Source organism: Sebastes umbrosus, chromosome 12, assembly GCF_015220745.1.
Source record: "Sebastes umbrosus isolate fSebUmb1 chromosome 12, fSebUmb1.pri, whole genome shotgun sequence".
In the NCBI taxonomy this organism is placed as follows: Eukaryota; Metazoa; Chordata; class Actinopteri; order Perciformes; family Sebastidae; genus Sebastes; species Sebastes umbrosus.
In genome coordinates, this window is record NC_051280.1 from 19,898,610 (window position 1) to 19,913,310 (window position 14,701).

The 14,701-nt window shown below is 38.7% G+C and overlaps 2 protein-coding genes across 23 annotated transcripts in view; both read left to right on the forward strand.

Moving 5' to 3' along the window:
* The window catches only part of mbnl1 (muscleblind-like splicing regulator 1), a 44,748-nt gene extending 37,202 nt beyond the window's left edge, over positions 1 to 7,546 (forward strand). For 8 of the 22 annotated variants that reach the window (XM_037786836.1, XM_037786835.1, XM_037786834.1 and 5 more), the window contains 6 exons: positions 534 to 687; positions 1,920 to 1,955; positions 2,748 to 2,830; positions 3,206 to 3,250; positions 3,886 to 3,955; positions 4,112 to 7,546. In XM_037786836.1, the coding sequence (XP_037642764.1) occupies positions 534 to 687; positions 1,920 to 1,955; positions 2,748 to 2,830; positions 3,206 to 3,250; positions 3,886 to 3,942 (375 nt within the window). In that variant the 3' untranslated portion in view covers positions 3,943 to 3,955; positions 4,112 to 7,546. The remainder of the gene's footprint in view (positions 1 to 533; positions 688 to 1,919; positions 1,956 to 2,747; positions 2,831 to 3,205; positions 3,251 to 3,885; positions 3,956 to 4,111) is intronic. The other 14 variants (XM_037786841.1, XM_037786848.1, XM_037786850.1 and 11 more) reach the window with 5 other exon arrangements.
* Positions 7,547 to 11,257: 3,711 nt separating this feature from the next.
* On the forward strand, positions 11,258 to 13,728 carry LOC119498218 (ras-related protein Rap-2b-like). The gene has a single exon (XM_037786860.1). It carries the CDS (start codon positions 11,627 to 11,629, stop codon positions 12,173 to 12,175), a length of 549 nt encoding a protein of 182 aa, XP_037642788.1. The 5' UTR covers positions 11,258 to 11,626; the 3' UTR covers positions 12,176 to 13,728.
* The last annotated feature ends 973 nt before the right edge of the window (positions 13,729 to 14,701 follow it).

The window sequence follows — 14,701 nt, forward strand, 5'->3', positions numbered from 1 at the left end:
TTTTTGACATTTGTCCGAGAGTGAACCATCACTTAAACATGGCTTACACAGTTTTATCATGGAGCTAGCAGTGCAGCCTCCCTCTCTCTGTGCTTCCTACCTGTTCCACCTCCTGTTAGCAGCTTTATTGTTTTAATAGTTAATGCTTGCTCATGTTGCATTTAGTCAGCCCTAGGTGTACAAAGTTAATAATCCAAGTAAGCTTCCTGATGAAATGTAATGAATATCTATATATGAATGCTTGTTAGCCAGTTAGCTCCAGTAGGCACCATGCTCCTGCTTGTGTAGTACTTGTGTCAGACTGCTGCTTGCTTGCTACTGATGATATGATGATATTGTTGTTGTTGTTGTTTTTGTACACACAAAGATGTTGTGATGCTGTTTATACCATGTCCTCTAACGTATGTACCCTTTTTTGTTTCCTTTCCCGTTTTTGCCTCTTTCCAACTCTCTCTCTCTCTTTTCCACGCACCTCTCTCTCTCTCTTTCTATCTCTGTTTTCTTTTTTTTTTCTTTCTCGTCTGGCTGGGCAGGGCATCGCCCCTAATGTCATGGCTCCCCTGCCCAAGCGGGCAGCCCTGGAGAAGGCCAACGGGGCCTCTGCCATGTTTAACACCAGCATGCTCCAGTACCAACAGGCCCTGGCCAGCATGCAGTTTCAGCAGCAGGCTGCTTTCCTCCCATCAGGTATGGCTCCCAAAGCAACCACCACTAAGTGCTCTGAGCACCCTGAGGATGCCTGGATCAGTCTAACCCGGCTCCCCTGCTTCTCTGGGGTTGGGCAAAGTGGTAGATTGCAGGACAGAGCAGTTTGGTTGTGGACTATTGATCAACTTTCTTGTCTTCAGATTAGAGCTGCAACAATTAATCGATTAGTTGTCAACTTGATAATCGGTTTTTGATTTTATAATCAAAATGTCTAAATTCTCTGATTCCGGCTTCTTAAATGTGATTATTTTCTGGTTTATTTTACTCCTTTATGACAGTAAACTGAATAGCTTTGAGTTTTGGACAAAACAAGACATTTGAGGACGTCTTGAGGACACTTTCTTCACCATTTTCTTACGTTTTATAGACCAAACAACTAATCGATTAATCGAGAAAATAATCAACAGATTAATCGAGAATAGAGAAAATCGTTAGTTGCAGCCATACTTCAGATAGAGACAAAGATAGTCACACACATAGCGTTAACATTAAAGCTGTAGATTTTCTATTCCAGGCCAGTGAGGGTTGAACATTTGTGTCTCAAAGTGTAGTTGAAAAGCCAAGAATGCTTCAACAAATCTGTGCATAATGCTTTGTACGGCATTGCATGGCCATTAGGGGTTAGAAGAATGTCTTTCTGCCTAATAATTGCTTTAATAAAACACCACATACAGTAGCTACCTGCTCCTCTTAGTACATGCAGGCTGGATGAGGAAGGCATGGACGTTTGTAAGAGAAAGGACAGAGCTTTGGTTACTAGTTTGTTAGATTAAAGTGTCTATGGTGTGATTACTCATATTTTAATGAGAAACCACTGCTGGGGCTTTGGCTTGGGCTGGGATTAAGGGGGGCTGGATGGGTTTGGTGGTTAATGGCAACAAAACAGCAAGCTGGCTTCTGTACACATCTGCTGTCCTCCTCACTTCTGTCTAGAGTGTGTATATAATGTCTAATACTTGATAGTCGTATTACACATTCATATGCACTTCAGACAAAAGTTTAGATTCACACTCTCATTTTGATTAACAGATGTGATGAGTTCACCACTTCGCCTTTTTTTCCAATCACTGATGACTGTATCCAAGAGATATTAACCTTTTTTTTCCCCCCACCTTATCTCTCCCCCCTCACTCTAACGAAACCTTGTGATGGGCTGTTTTGATTTCTCTTCCCTATCCAATCCACTTCCTGTTGCACTGCATGATGGGCAGGCTCAATATTGTGCATGACACCTGCAGCCGGCGTTGGTAGGTTCCAGCTTTCCTTCTTTAGTTGTCTGTAACCTCATGTCTGTGACTTGCAAATCATCAAAGCCGAACCATCCTGTGAAATTGACTGTGTCGCATTTATAGTGATTTCTTTTTTTTTTTATAAATGAGACTTTGGTGACCTGAGAGTCACTGTTTTGGTTGCGTGAAGATCACTTTTTGTGATTTGAAGCATAAGCCCACATAAGGAAAGACAAATATTGTGACATATAAATGTTGTTTATTGTCTCTATGGCAGCTGCTGTTGCTCATAATCAATTTACCTGACATTTATTTTGTTAATTTCTCTGTGTACACCTACTACTATATATTGCTTGACCACTCTTGTTCTCATGTGCGCTCTAAACTTGGCTTTTGGCTGATCTAACCTGACACCTATTGAAACACTTTTAAAAAAGATTTAAAAAAGCAGAGGGAGTTCAATTATAACCTTCCCCTTTATGTCTTCTGCCTTAAAGACTCTATGCTATTTTTTGTAGAACTTTTTAAAGTTTGCTCTCATCTGGTGTTAACCAAGAAAACTACAATGTTGGTCATTGTATCACCAGTAATACACACAAATGTGGACGTACGTTAGCTACACTGTGTCACATCAAGTTCTCAAATCACGAGACCTCTTATCAGCGTTGGCAGAGGGAAGAAAAGGGATCCAGTTAAATCGAATCCCCCTCTGATGACTCGCCTTCTCCTCCCCTCATTTGCCTGGTGTGTATGTGGCTACACTGCTCCTCTGTGTATTTTTTGCTTACATGATTTTCCCTCCAAAAAAAGTTCCCATGATGCACGGTGGTACTCCAGGCACTGGAGGCAACACATCTGCCACAAGCCCCTTCGCAACTGCCTCCGCCAATCAGGTTTGCACCTCTGCCGTCTCACTCTGTCTCTCTCTCTCTCTCTCTCACTCGCTCTCTCTCTCTCTCTCTCTCTCTCTCTCTCTCTCTCTCTCTCTCTCTGTCTCTCTCTCTCACTCATCTCTGTCTTTCAATGCACATGGACGATCTGGGGATGCTTGTGTCTCACAGCGAGGGGTGGGTAGGGTAAAAGGCGGTACTCCCTCTTGTTGCCCTTCACTACGAGTCCAACATGTGTGCACATATCATTCATACTGTGACAAGATTACTCATACATTTCTTAGATCTATCTGTCTTTCTGGGAAAAAAAAGATACTGTATTGTTTTTAATGTTTGTCCTCATTGTAACCTCGATTTTTGTCCTTTTCCCATTTTGAGGACTCTTCCTTATCAAAGTTGACTACCAACGAATACATGCAATTGGTATGTATGAGGTAGTTTTATTAAAATCTTTAAAGCATATCTTGTGCAAAAGTCGCTATCTGTGCCCTTTGGGGCTTGGCTTTTTTTTTATTCATTGTTTTTTATTTCTGCTGTTGCTTCCAGCTTGTAAAGAAAACCTCCTCGTGTTTATTAAAAGCTGGACATATTCATTGTGAAAGTCACAAAAAAACAGTGAGATGTGCTTTCAGTTCTGTTGAAGGCATTTTGTAAACAGTTAGTTACATTGCACAATTTCATAATACCAGTGAAAAGACTTGTCGGATGAATCATCATATTAGCAGTCTTGACCCAGGACCAGTTTTATGCATTTTACTGGGGTGTGCAGGTCAACAACAAGGAGGACTTAGATTTGCATGGGGGAGCCACCTCACTGACAGAATCCCTCATCTCTCCCTTAAACCCTCCTCTTCCTCACCTCCCTGCTGTCCAGAAGTGTCTGTTGATTCTTTTATGGACGTGTCACAACTGACAGCGCTTTTTTTTGTCTTTTTTCAGTAACAAACTCGTTTTAATGCGAGAGGATGTTGTTAAAATGTGTTTGTGCGGTCGGCCGATGTGTGAGCGTTTCCGGTTCGGGACGCTTTATTTGATCCCTGTCTGTTTTCTACCCCCAGATTCCAATAATATCTGCAGATCATCTGAGTAGTCACAAGTACTTGACTCAAATGTAGTTCCTCAAGAACAGTGAGTTCCCATTTCAATCCTCCTATTCTTTCTCTATTCATTACAAAGATTTTGAGCGAATCATTTCAGCTTTGGTTTAAGATTTACTCGTACAACTTTCTGCCTCTTTCAGTAGCAAGACTGTTGTTTTCAAGTGAAATCCGTCATGTCTTCCAGATCAAATGAATGTGTGCTGGCACCGTCCAAGCCAAAAGAGTTCAGCCTTTATGTACATAACCTGCAGAATGTCAAGCAATGGGACGAGGAGGGTCTGCCATCTCTTAGCCGGTCCACGACGATGGTCTCATCCACACGTGTTAACATCAAAGGTGCAACACACGATCGGTGCCATCTTCCCACATATCAAAGTCGAGAAGAATTTGTCGTCAAATTCAACGTCCAGCCGAGAGAAGAGGATATCTTGGTGCCGGGGTCAGTGTGCGAAACATTACACCTCTGTGTCTGACTAAATCATAGCACTCAATTTGTTCTAATTATTATCATTACCGCACGCACACAAGGTCAAGAGCGTGGTTGCGTAAAAGCAACATCCAGTGCTGGTACGTTTAGTAGACCAAGATTTTTCTTTCCTTTTTTTTTTTTTATTTGTTCTGTTTTATTTTGATTTTTAAATCAATAGCCATATTTCATAGTTTACAAGCAAACCTGCAGCTTGAATTTGAATTGAAATCTGAAAGGCACAATGATTTTTAACAGGAATTTTATTCGCCAAAAGAATTAGGCATGTACAGTATTGTGTTTTTACGGCTACTAGTGAAACTAGATGTTGAAATGAGGGTCTTGGACGTATGAATGTTCTGGGTAAACCAACATACCTGTGTACCTTGAAAGCACAGCCAGGCTAGCTTTTTCTCACCTTGTCATGTGCCATCAAGGCCATACAGCTAAAACCAGAGTGTTATCTCAGCAGTGTTATTTGTTTACCGAAGGTTAACGTTTTGTATGGCTCTTTTTTTGTATTTGTTTTGATTTCAGAATCTCCATGTGAGTGTTTTTTTTTTTTTTTACTTTTCATTTCTCTAATTAATCAGTTTTAGAAGTGGGGTTCTCGCCAGATTTTTGTTTTTAATTTTGATGTTTTAAAATCAAAAATGGAGGGTTTTTCTAAAGTTTGTCATACCTCTTTTCATAGACTAGCGTTGTTGTTTCTTTTGTTTGTTGGGATTAAGTTGTTGCTCCAGTCCATTGACTCTAAAGCCTGGTGAAGTAGAGGGTGTAGCTTCAATTGACATCGTGTTACCTTGTTCTCCCTCTTTTAAAGAGGAGCGACTCTAAAACTGTGCCTCCAAGAAGCACCGTTGAGCCACGTATCGATGGGAATTTAAAACGGACCCGAAAGGTCTATTAGGTCATTGAAACCACATGTGCACTTGAATGATTGTTCGTCTGGTCACCCTGTTTTTAATTTCACAACTCATTCTAAGTGAACTTTCGCTTTTTGAGGAAACACAATACATCGTGTGTTTGTATGTTTTCAAGCGAAGGCTCTCATTCACCTCTAGATGTGACTACAGAAAACCAAAGCACAGCTTTTTCTCTCAATCATATTCACAAAGGGTTACAGAAGCATCTCTCAAGAGGCTTTAATAAGGAAACATGTTTATCATCTGTCATTCATGTAATGATCACATCCCTTTTCTGTTTTCACAGAGGTGTGTAGTGTGTCTTTACCGATTGTAATGTACCTAACGAAGCCTTAGATTACAATTAATGGGCCCCAGCCCAATCAAATGTACTTTCAATCACCATGCAGGTAAAGAACACCAATGATGTTTTATAGTTCTGTCACGTGCCGCTTATGATCTCTCTTTTTTTTTTTGTTCTTTCTCTCTATGTAAAAGTAACAATTACTCTCTTAAATTTCATTGAACTTCTGTGTTATGTACTACTTAAGGATTTGAATCTATTTGAGGTATGTAGTTGTAGATTTTTCTCTTTTTTTTTGCCTTACTATATATTACTTGACAACATTGATATAGCCGTTGTAGATTTTGAGGTAGTATGACATTCATAACTTTTTCAAACCATATAATGGATAATGTGTTGAGTCAGTTTTAAATATTCACTTCATTCATATAGCTGGATGACTTTTTTTCAGATGATGTTACATTATCAGTTAATTTTGTTGATGAAAGACTTTTTTGATACAAGGAATGAGATCGATTAATTTAATCTCTTGAGCAGACAAAATAACTAATGTTTTAACCAACTTAAAAATTTTCCTTGTAACATGTCACGATCATGTTTGAAAATATATTGTATTGAAATATAGATTGTCCATGTTTTAGAGTAAAAATTATTTTCTACTGTATCCATTTAAAAAAAAAGATATGTACTTTTGTTTGAATATTTCTTAAGTTTGCCCTGAATGTCAGGCCAAAACGAGCAGTGAGATTGACGGGTCTATGGATGTTCGGTGGATAGCGAGATTAGGAGCGAGGAAAGACTTTTCCAGACCGGAGAGGTCCGAAAAATGCTGCAGGTGATGAGTTCTAACCTAAGGGACGAAGGTTGACTTTTTGCACTTCTGTATATAGTCAAATGAACAGAGAAAAAAATGTGTATCATATTGAGATATTATTTTGAATAAAAAAAGATCTATAATTATAAGGAATTTTGTTAGATTAATTTAAATTCTTAAATTAGAAGACCAGCTAAAAAAAATTGCTTGCAAAGAAGGGCACTAGTTTCTTGGCCAATGCATTCAGAGAAAGCTATGCGCTTTTTGTCTTATTTTATCAGTAGTATTGCCAGGGAATGTCGAAGGGGAACAGATATCCCCGTGTCATGCTTACTCCGCCCCTCCTGTGGGATGACATATCCAATAATATCCATATATCATTTGTTAGACTTGGTCATGCAGTATTGCTGCTCCCATGGTACATACAAAATTTGTATTCTATTATAGTTTGATTTGACTGCATGTAAAAGTACAAACATGTAAACAAAATAAACTGCGTAGTTATGTAAAGAAAGATAACACAGAATACAGTTTTTAACAGTAGATAACATCCACAGTGGGGAGAAATAACTCTTCAAAAACAAGTCATCTTACTCTTGTGTGATAAAAAAAAAATATATATATTTTCCAAGCAAACATGTTATTTAAAGAATGATCAAATATTCGCACTCATCCACCCCGGATCCTTTCTCATAGCCATATAATAATTACAGTGACTCACAGGAAGTTGTTCCTGCTATCTTAGATGTGCACTCAGCAGGTGAAGGCTCACCGCACCAAATGCATATTTGGCAAATTCAGTCTTTGAATGTAACAGTCGACCGGTCAACGTGTTTGTGACTCGAGGCTGCTGTGTTTAGTTGCTACAGAACCAAAGCACCATTTTCTCCAAACCAGATGTTCAGGCTGCTGGTCTGGAGCCATGGTTTCTCTTCCCTGCTGGGGGCACACGTACGCTTTGACTGCTTTTTACTTGTAAGTGCAACCATCGATTTATGTATTTGCTAACAGTTGCCACACGATAATGTACTATTCTGTCTTCAGATTTTGTTTTATGCACATTTTATTGTTGCCATAATTGACTCTGAATCTGAAATCTGAATAAAACAATATTTGATTTGCTCATGCAACAGGTGTGTGTGGTCACTGCCTCTCTGTGTGTGTGCTGGATGTGTGAGTCAAGTTCCTTAAAACTCCAACGGCCCGCCGGCGGGCCTGGCAGCTATTCTGTCTTTCAGAGGTTGTTGCGGGCTGAGTTTTCAACCAAGAGTATTATATGAAACTAGGAAACCTAAGGAATCCATTGGTACCAACCATGTCATGTGAGCTTGTGAAAGAAGAACCAGGGAAGATCCCATACAGTTTGGGGCAAAAACCATGCTGCTTTTTTGCATGCCGTAAAAATGTTCTATTTTAGCCTATACTAAATGGTGTATTTGAATATTTCTGCATACTGGGGTCCCTAAACAGACTTGGAATCGCATAAACTGGGTATCAGTGTAAAGCTGAGACTCGTGTGGATCCAATGAGCCCAGTTGTATTAATGTATGATGATGGTAGTCCCAATAGTAGCCATTTCATTGTAGAAAGACCGTATTTTGAAATTTGACCTCACTGTATAAAATGACCTGTGGTGACCTCTAGGATAATCCCAACCACATGAAACTTTACAACTACAAACTACAGACTTATGGCATTCAGAGGGTGTATGGCTTTCCTTGGTAGATTGACAATAAGGGGGTTTCTGAGGAGTTTCCAGAACAGAAGTGCTTGCCATCCAATCGCCCCCAAAAAAAGGAATTTTTGCAGAAATCTCCAAATGTCAAAGGTTTCTGATACTAAATCACAGCATGGCTTTTTCTATGGTGTTCCTCAAGGTCTTGGTGTCTTAATGTGGTATTTTGGAGGAATTATTGATCATTTTTATCAATTCTCAAGTGATAAAAAATGTGTTAAATTTAGCACCAAATCTGTGTAACAAATGGTATCAACCCAAACATTGCTGCAACAATTTATGAGACGTAATAGAGCATGGGAATGGCCATCACAAACTCATATCATCATGTTCTACGCTTTTATAGACTTTCACAATTTATTTGAATTAATTCATTGATTTATAATTTTTTTGTATTTCTTATTAATGACTAGAACAACTTGACACACAGCGCTGAGCTGCATCTCAAATTAATCTTCAGGTTCCCAGCTTTCAGATGATGCACCCCACTTAAAACATACTGTTGGGACATTTCAGTGCTTTAGTTCAGATATTCACATTCAACTTATGGTTTATTAACACATAAATATTGATGCCCTGTTGCTGAAAAACATACCTACTATCTTTTATATCTTGAAAGTAAAGATGTTTATTTCCAATTATATTTTGGCCCAATTCATATGTGAAGGGGACAATCTAGGAGAGTGTATTCAATATTGCTTCTGAACTTCAACCTTGAGGGTTCAAAGTCAGTAAGACTGGAGCAGCTCCGCAGAGACTGATATTATTAATTAAATCGATCGTGCTCGGGGCAATTTTCATGACATTGTGTGCTTTATCTGGGTCAGAAGAGGGACTTATTTCCCCTTTTTTCCCTCTTTTGGAGAGAGTGTAGCCTATACAGTTCAGAAGGTATCTTATTCATGCAGTGAGTTGTGTTTTACGGTCTGTAATCCAGATGTGAACAAAGGTAGTCTCACCCCCAAAATTCAGAACACAGGAACCTGCTTTCACTCCCTAAATGATTGACAGGTTTTCTATTACAAGCAGTAACACAACAACTAAATCTTTATATGCTTTTATCTTCAGAAACTTTTCCATCTATGACTCAACCTTTCCAATTACATTAATCAAGTATCGGTCGTGTATTATGTTTGCATTATGTGTATCCAAGGGACACGGTCTTCAATTTAGCTACAGATAGAAGTCCTACATGCATCGAACAATGCCTTCATGTATTGTCCCTGTCAAATAAATTAATAAGTAAAAAATAAATAAAGTAGCGCCACCATGGTGGTAATTCAGATTACCTGTCTCATGCACTACTGTCAGGATATAGTGACCTTTTTAAAAAATAACTTTTTGAATCATATTTGCTTCATTTCTACCCACTGCAGCTTTAAGTATATTTTGATGCTAATACTTTTGTACTTTTACTTGTGTACTTTACCTCAATTTTGAATGCAGGACTTTTTTTGTAACCTAGTATTTTTACACTGTAGTATTTACTTGTACTTGATACGACGGTGATACGACGGAGTATTAAATTAAATAAATCTGAGATTTTGAGAATAAAGTCATAATATTACGAGAATAAAGTCTCTTTTTTTTCTCGTAAAGTTATGACTTTATTCTCTTAATATTACGACTTTGTTCTCATAAAGTTATGACCTTATTTTCGTAATATTACAACTTTTTTTCTTGAAAGTTATGACTTTATTCTCGTAATATTACGATTTTATTTCTCGTAAAGTTATGACTTTATTCTCGTAATATTACGAATATTTTTCTCATTAAGTTATGACTTTATTCTCGTAATATTACGACTATTTTTCTCATAAAGTTATGACTTTATTCTCGTAATATTGCAACTTTTTTCTTGTTAAGTTATGACTTTATTCTTGTAATATTACGACTATTTTTCTCATAAAGTTGACTTTATTCTCGTAATATTACAACTTTTTTTCTTGTAAAGTTTTGACGTTATTCTCGTAATATTACAACTTTTTTTCTCGTAAAGTTATGATTTTATTCTCCTAATATTACGACTTTTTTTCTTGTTAAGTTATGACTTTATTCTCGTAATATTATGACTATTTTTCTCATAAAGTTATGACTTTAATCTCGTAATATTACAACTTTTTTCTCGTAAAGTTATGACTTTATTCTCGTAATATTACAACTTTCTTTTCTTGAAATAGTATGACTTTATTCTCATTAAATTATGACTTTATTCTCCTAATATTACGAAAAAAAAATCTTGAAATAGTATGACTTTATTCTCATTAAATTATGACTTTATGCTCGTAATATTACAACTTTTTTTTCTCGTTAAGTTATGAATTTATTTTCGTAATATTACAACTTCTTTTCTCGCTAAGTTATGACTTTATTTTCGTAATATTACAACTTTTTTTTCTTGAAATAGTATGACTTTATTCTCATTAAATTATGACTTTATTCTCGTAATATTACAACTTTTTTTTTCTCGTTAAGTTATGAATTTATTTTCGTAATATTACAACTTCTTTTCTCGCTAAGTTATGACTTTATTTTCGTAATATTACAACTTTTTTTTCTTGAAATAGTATGACTTTATTCTCATTAAATTATGACTTTATTCTCGTAATATTACAACTTTTTTTTCTCGTTAAGTTATGAATTTATTTTCGTAATATTACAACTTCTTTTCTCGCTAAGTTATGACTTTATTTTCGTAATATTACAACTTTTTTTTCTTGAAATAGTATGACTTTATTCTCATTAAATTATGACTTTATTCTCGTAATATTACGAAAAAAAAATCTTGAAATAGTATGACTTTATTCTCATTAAATTACGACTTTATTCTCGAAATCTCAGATTTTTTTTCCCCCCTCAATGTGGCCCTAATACTCCATCGTACGGTGAAGACACATAAGCTGACATATGAATGACCTCATTAGCATGCTTATGTATAATCATAACTACAGGTAGAGTGTGCAGCTCTAGAGCCTCTTCAGAGGTCAGAGGTCACACAGACTAGGGCCAACACAGAGCATGCACGCAGGCTGCAGCAGCATCACAGTGTGGTCAGCTGACTGTCGGCTGTTTTGGTGTGACGGCTCCTTTAAGAAACGCAGCCTGTGCGCTTTGACGCTGCAGTGTGAGGAGGATGTGGATGTGGGCAGGAAGGAAACGCCATGCAAGAAGAGCAGAGAGGAGCGATCACGCTTCTCCAGCCGCCGCCGTCGTTGTTGTTGTTGCACAACAATACAGCGCCATCAAAATGATGTGCTTTAATAACAACAATAACAAGAATAGTCCTCGCTGATGTCCAGAGAGCAGCAGCGGTCATTCTCCTAACCGGTGTGTGATTTGACTCCTTATCCGAGCGAGAGCGCAGCCTGCTCGGCTTGAAAACATCGGGGCTGGTCAGAGAGAGAGAAAAAGAGGGAGAAAAGAGAGAGAGAAGGAGAAAAGGAGGTGTCTTTCTGTCCCCCCTCCTGTCCTAGCCATGAGGGAGTACAAAGTGGTTGTTTTGGGCTCGGGTGGAGTCGGTAAATCCGCCCTGACTGTCCAGTTCGTGACTGGCTCCTTCATCGAGAAGTACGACCCCACGATAGAGGATTTCTACAGGAAGGAGATCGAGGTGGACTCGTCCCCGTCTGTCCTGGAGATCCTGGACACCGCAGGGACTGAGCAGTTCGCCTCAATGCGAGACCTGTACATCAAGAACGGCCAAGGCTTCATCCTGGTCTACAGCCTGGTGAACCAGCAGAGCTTCCAGGACATCAAGCCCATGAGAGACCAGATCATCCGGGTGAAGAGGTACGAGAGGGTGCCCATGATCCTGGTGGGCAACAAGGTGGACCTGGAGGGCGAGAGAGAGGTGTCTTCTGGAGAAGGCAAGGCTCTGGCCCAGGAGTGGAGCTGCCCCTTTATGGAGACTTCAGCCAAGAATAAAGGATCGGTCGACGAGCTGTTTGCAGAGATAGTCCGACAGATGAACTACTCGACTGTTCCCAGTGGTGGAGACCAGTGTTGTTCATGTGTCCTGCTCTAAAATAAGAAAAACAAAACACACAAAACATACAGAAAAACAATGCTGAGCTTTTGTCCTGCAGGCTTTTTAAAGGGACTGTTTGTAACTTTCAGAAATGCTTGTTAACAGCGACACCTGTGGCCGTTAACGTCAACGAAAGTCTTATTCTGCACAAACGTCCACTGTACATTCACTAGATATTCTCAGAGCTAAACTAACTCGTCTGCAGTGTGGAGCGAGCGTGCGTTCACGTTTAGAGGTGGAGCGAGACAGCGAGAACGCGCACGGTGTGTTAGTGAAGGCAAGCAGGCAGAGGAGCAGAGATTTCGGCCACACGCGAGCGCGCATGGGATCCCGACCCGGTATATTTATACGTGTAAAAAAGTTACAAACAGTCCCTTTAATCCTCTCTCTCTCCTCACACTGTTGTCTTATTGTTGCACACACAAAAATCGACCACCAGGACAACAAATCGATTATGTATTATAGTCTGGAAAAAAGTGTTTACATGACAAAGTACTTGAATGTTTTGGGGGAATTTTTTTATATATAGCTTTGTATTATGACACTTCTCTGGAAAATGTGCCTCAATGGGAATGTCTTATTGTGAAAAACCTAAGAGACACCTGGTTTTATTTCTTTTTGTGGTTTTTATTTGTTGTACTGTTACATCTTCTAGGCTGGGTCCATCTGTCTTTGAAGGGGGGTGGGTCTTTTTCGGCTGAGATCAGGAGGCCTGCTCATAAACGCATCAATCACCACTCAAGCCTTGCACAGGTTACTCTAATCAGATCGACACAATTTATTTCCCCACCAAAAAGGTCAAGTGTGATCCAAGAGGCGCAGACCCACTAACCCACTAAGATACTGTATTTGAAGCTGTGGACTGTGGTGGAGTGGTGTTATATTTTAGTTTTTATCCCCTCTCCGGTCTGGTGAAAAGTGGATTTATCATGGAACTTGCACTTAGCTGACGATGTCCCTCCTCAGTGTGCACAAACAAGGACCTTAGTGCATTGCTGTCGCTGCATGGGGAACGCCACGACCCCCGTGTCAAGTGCCTTCCTAAAAGAAAACTCCTGTGACTGTGCCAACTGATGAGCCCTACTTCCTCTGCAGTGCGTCTTGATGGCAATCAGAACTTCTTTTTTTTTTTTTAGCCGTTTCAGCGAACAATCTAGTTTCATTTGGTGTCAATGTGAGAAGAGCCTCTTCCTGTTTTACTGTCAGGAGGCTGAGCTTGTGTCAGACCTGCTGTTTCAGGGTCAGATTCAGGCCGTTTTCTCGAGGTACTAGTCCAATAAGAACAACAGAGTAACTTTATTAGGATTATGGTTCAGTGAATGGCAAGCCATGTTTGTCTGTTATTATCTAGAGTTTTTTTTCTTTTCTAAAAACAAAAAAAAAAAAGTGACATTTTTGACTTACCGTAATTGTAATTCTCCCTTTGGACAAAATCTTCTGCCATCCACCTGTCAGTTTGAAAGACTTGTAATACAAAAAGAAACGCATTTTACGTAACGCTGTGTGCTGTGCTTGTCTCTGCTGTTGACATAAAGTGTTTACACTTTGAATGTGATTGTCCCTGTAAACAAGTAGCCCATTAATTGATCAGTCAACAGATAGAAAGTTAATTGACAATTGATTAATAGTTTAAAGGTCCCATATTTTAAATTATTACACGGCTTTGTTGAATACTCGATTCTGATTGGTCAGTCACTGCATCGTACATTCTGTTATTTCTTTATAGCAGACCGGTGTTATGTACGCAGTTCCGATGATTTCTTAAGTAAGTAGCTGTGTAATAAGCGGGATAATGTACAGCTAGCTTTGCGTCTTGGTTTATTTCACGACAATGACCGACTCGCTGTACATTATCCCTTACATATTGTCTTTTTTATTACGAAGTAGGTTTAAGTCCTATATAAATACTGTCAAAGTATTGAAACGCTCAATCCATGGAGAAATACACGCAGCCCATATTCAGAAACTGTGCCTTTGAAACAAGCTGTCGGGATTTCTGTAACTTTGTGATGTCACAACTGTACAATATTTCACAGTTTTAAACATTGGTTGCGTCAGAAATTCCATACTAACATATTTTTTAGTACGCTAAAACAGTAAATTCCATACTAACATATTATTTAGTACGCTAAAACAGTAGTATTACAGTATGCAACGCTGGACACTACGGCTGCATATATATCCCACAATGCAGTGCGGTAGTAACTCTATAACATCAATAACACTTCAATTTAAGTGTAAGTTTAAGATTTCACTTTGCTAGGCGTGATGTATATTTTCAATTAGTTCAGACTTTGATTCTCACAAACCGTCGTTTTGGTTACATGAGATTGGTACTGGTTACCATGGTTACACATCTCCAACCGACAATTAGGCTCTCAGGAAGAGACGCCGTACATTACAGCTCGGTGCATCCGAAAAGATACAAACTACTGTTTATTCACACAAAATTATGCTGAACGATAGTACACCTATTGAGTAAGTAGTGCATAGTATGAGATTTTGGACGGAGCTGTTATCATT

What these genes read in the sequence shown, in the direction of transcription:
- LOC119498218 (XM_037786860.1), top strand. Translation starts at nt 11,627, where the DNA reads ATGAGGGAGTACAAAGTGGTTGTTTTGGGCTCGGGTGGAGTCGGTAAA.